The sequence below is a fragment of the Halyomorpha halys genome, unplaced genomic scaffold (genome assembly GCF_000696795.3).
Source record: "Halyomorpha halys isolate HHAL.00 unplaced genomic scaffold, Hhal_1.1 Scaffold36.1, whole genome shotgun sequence".
NCBI lineage: Eukaryota > Metazoa > Arthropoda > Insecta > Hemiptera > Pentatomidae > Halyomorpha > Halyomorpha halys.
This window is the reverse complement of record NW_027108624.1, coordinates 335792-339293: the sequence shown is the minus strand read 5'-3', so window position 1 is coordinate 339293 and position 3502 is coordinate 335792. Positions and strand designations below refer to the sequence as shown.

The window sequence follows — 3502 nt, the reverse complement described above, 5'->3', positions numbered from 1 at the left end:
AAATTATAATATTGTAGATGTAAGAATTATACAAAATAAATTATAATATTGTAGATGTAAGAATTATACAAAATAAATTATAATATTGTAGATCTAAGAATTATAATACAAAATAAATTATAATATTGTAGATGTAAGAATTATACAAAATAAATGACAAAAATGATAACAAAAATACTAAAAAACAGATAGTGTTCAAGTAAATAAAGAAATAAATATATTCAGAGGTGTGGAAGAAAATGTAAATGATGAATGATGGAATTAATATAATAACATATGTATGTAATGTATAAAAACATTAAAAAACAGATTAAGTCAACATAATGAAATGTACGAAAGAAAACGATAGTTATGATACAATGGGAAAAAAAGAAAATGGAATATATGTTACAATAGATTAAAGTCTAATCTATATAGTACATATAGATGAGTAAAAATAATAAGATGAATGAATATAGAATGTCTGGAAAAGTACATATACTTGAACACTGTCCGTTTTTCTTTTAAACATTTTTATCATTTGTTTTGTATTATTCTTACCCCTACAACATTATATTTTATCTTCTATTAGCATCAATCAACTACTATCTGCTTAATTTATTGTTAAACTTCCAAGTTTGTTCATTATTATTTTCTTTTTATGTTTTTCTAAATTAAGGTTGTTATCTTGTTTTGTTTTTCAGCCCTGATGGAGACCTAAAATTCAGGTCGAAATGTCAGCACAAATAAATAAGTTTTATTTATTATGCATGAACACACCCCAACCATCTTCTTCTCATATGAATGTACGCGCCTCTTCCTGCCAGTTGTGTTCCAGGAGCAATTCTTCTTCTCTTATTAAGATTGAATGCTTGTATTATGGGTAGTTAGTTTTCTTTAGTTAATAACTGAGGTAAATTGTCCTCTTTGAGTCCAGTTTCCTACAGTAATCTGGCTCACAAAGTTGGACAGGAATCATCACACGATTGATTTAATAATCCACGTTTCACTTAAACTATAATTACACTAAGATAATCTTAATATAGCCTAATAAAAAAAAAATTGGTGGTTCGAAAGAATAATTATATTGAAGTAATTGTAAGACATAATTATACTTATACTGTAATTGTGTAAAGTAATTGCTACTACTGTATATAAGTACTGCAATTGTGGTCGAGATTCTAAATACAATTTCTTCTTTATGCTAAGTAATTGTAAATACAATTATATATAATTTAACTCATATATGAATTCGGTTTATTTGAACTTATTCCTATGAGTAGAAATCTTAAAAGTTTAAATAAATTGATATGCAAGCCTGTGATAATAAAATCGATTTCATATTTATTTTTAGCATTTCAAAAACTAGTAAATAAACCGTAATATGTTAATAAATTTATATGTTAGCGTGCAATCATAAACTGGATAACATTTTGATATTTTGGAGCTATTGTTACTAGTAATTCTAATTGTATTATAATATTAATTAATTACTTAAAATTCTAGGGAAAATTACAATTAGGGCCGTCTGTAGCTCAGTGGTTAAGACACAGTCTTACCAATTTGATGTCTATTGGCGGTGCCGGTTTGAATCCGGCATGGGATGTTGACTTTTTTCATTGAGTGGCGGTCCCACAAAATGAAGAACTTTGACCCCCAACCATGGTTAGGCAGTATAGGACTCCAATGGGAGTCTTGGCAAAAAAAAAAAAAAAAAATTACATAAGAATGTAATTGGTAATTGCAATTATTTTGGCTCACCTTGTAATTATTCAGTTGTTTATTGAGTAATTGCAATTACAATTAATTGTGATTGTATTTTTGTAATACCAAATTACAGTATTTGGCAAGTAATCATTATTACTTATGCTCAACTCTGCTGTCCTGGAGCGTGGGTGAAAGGTAGGTTGATAACCAATAGATAATCCCCTCCAAATGCCAGGAACGACCAAGTGGAGGATAAAAAAGAATTTAGAGCCTTGTGTTTCTCAGAAATATTGTTAGTTTAGAGTAACTCTCACGGCATTCAAAATAAAAATAATTCATGATTTATCGAAATAGATTTTAATTACATGTCAGTTGGAAGATTTGTCAATTATAGTCATAAAATAAATTTAAAAAATATATGAAGGGATGATTAATACTTCTACCCACCATACTTGGTAAATATTTTTTTTTTATATGCAAGAGACTAGATGGGGATAAAAAAAGTATACCTTTGCCATGGATAGAATACGCTGTTGTAGCTCTACGTATCGGTGACTATCAACTAGCTACGGAATGCTTAAAAGAAGCACTCATATTAGATTCAAGATCCAAAGAAGGGTAAGTTGCTTCCTAAATTATGTCTTTATTTGTAGGAAATAAGCTCAATAGTTAATATAACAAAATAGGTCAAGAGACCAATATAATGTTTGAAGATGTTCTACATCATGAAAACTTTTTTCAAAATGTCAATTACAGTCAGGTTGATAATCTTGTTTCTATTATTTTTTTTGGCGAAAACCAAATTTTCAAAAACAATGCAAAAGTTAATACTATTGTCTTAAAACTTTCCAATTGCAGAAGTTAACAGCTTATTATCATTATTATTATGAGAATTGATGAAGTGATCAGTTTACTAAGATGAATATGATAATTTAAATCAATAAAAGGAAGAAGGAAGGTGTAGTCAAAATAATTAACTCAAATAGAAAATAGAACTATTTATTATCATTAAGTTTTTTTGACAATAACAAAAATATCCATCTTGCAAAAGTTTATAGCTATAGCATATTTATAGTATCCTACAGTTTATAGCACAGTAGTTAATATTGAACTTGTTAATCTAACTTTAAAGTGATCAATAAATATCATCGTACAAAAATAAGCTTAAATATCAATTTTTTCTTCAAAGGTTGATTCTATATGCAGTTATGCTCATGATAGAAGGCAGGTTTGAAGATGCCCAATTATTCTTCAATGCTCTGATAAGTTTTTATCCAATGTTCGTCGAAGGTTGGATGGCTTTTCATATGTTTTATTTGATTGTCGAAAACAAAACTGGTGCTGACATTACTCTTGTGGCAGGTAATGATTCAGAATTAATATTTATTTAGCGCAGAGAAGAAAGTTTAGTAATAAGCAGAAAAAATAAATAATGCTAGAGTTGAGGTGGTTAGTCTAGTAGGTAGTTAGACTAAGAGGTGAATGGACAGGATGTGTTTTAAGCCTTTAAGTCAACGAAGGATGGAAATTTCGCTCTGCAGGGTATGAGTCTGCAGTCAAGAAGGGGAATGCAGGTCCATGAAGGTAAGAAAGGGTATAAGTTTGCAGGCATGAAGGGAGATGTAAGTCCTGACTGGGTAAAAGCCGCAGGTCCTTATGATTCTAGAATTGAAGGTAGAAATAAATAAAAGATAACAGACTTTCCATAAATAATACAGGAATGTACAAACCCACTTATTCATTGCCTCCAAGGGTGGGGAAACCCATCAAGTAGAAATTTTTATTAAGGCCTTTTTTTTATTTTAAAAGCCTCTTT

The 3502-nt window shown here is 29.1% G+C and overlaps 1 protein-coding gene across 2 annotated transcripts in view; it reads left to right on the top strand.

The window, feature by feature from the left end:
- Positions 1-3502, top strand: part of LOC106686923 (uncharacterized) — a 46665-nt gene that overhangs the window by 30675 nt on the left and 12488 nt on the right. For both annotated transcript variants that reach the window (XM_014430534.2, XM_067046884.1), the window contains 2 exons: positions 2168-2304; positions 2876-3048. In XM_014430534.2, the coding sequence (XP_014286020.1) occupies positions 2168-2304; positions 2876-3048 (310 nt within the window). The remainder of the gene's footprint in view (positions 1-2167; positions 2305-2875; positions 3049-3502) is intronic.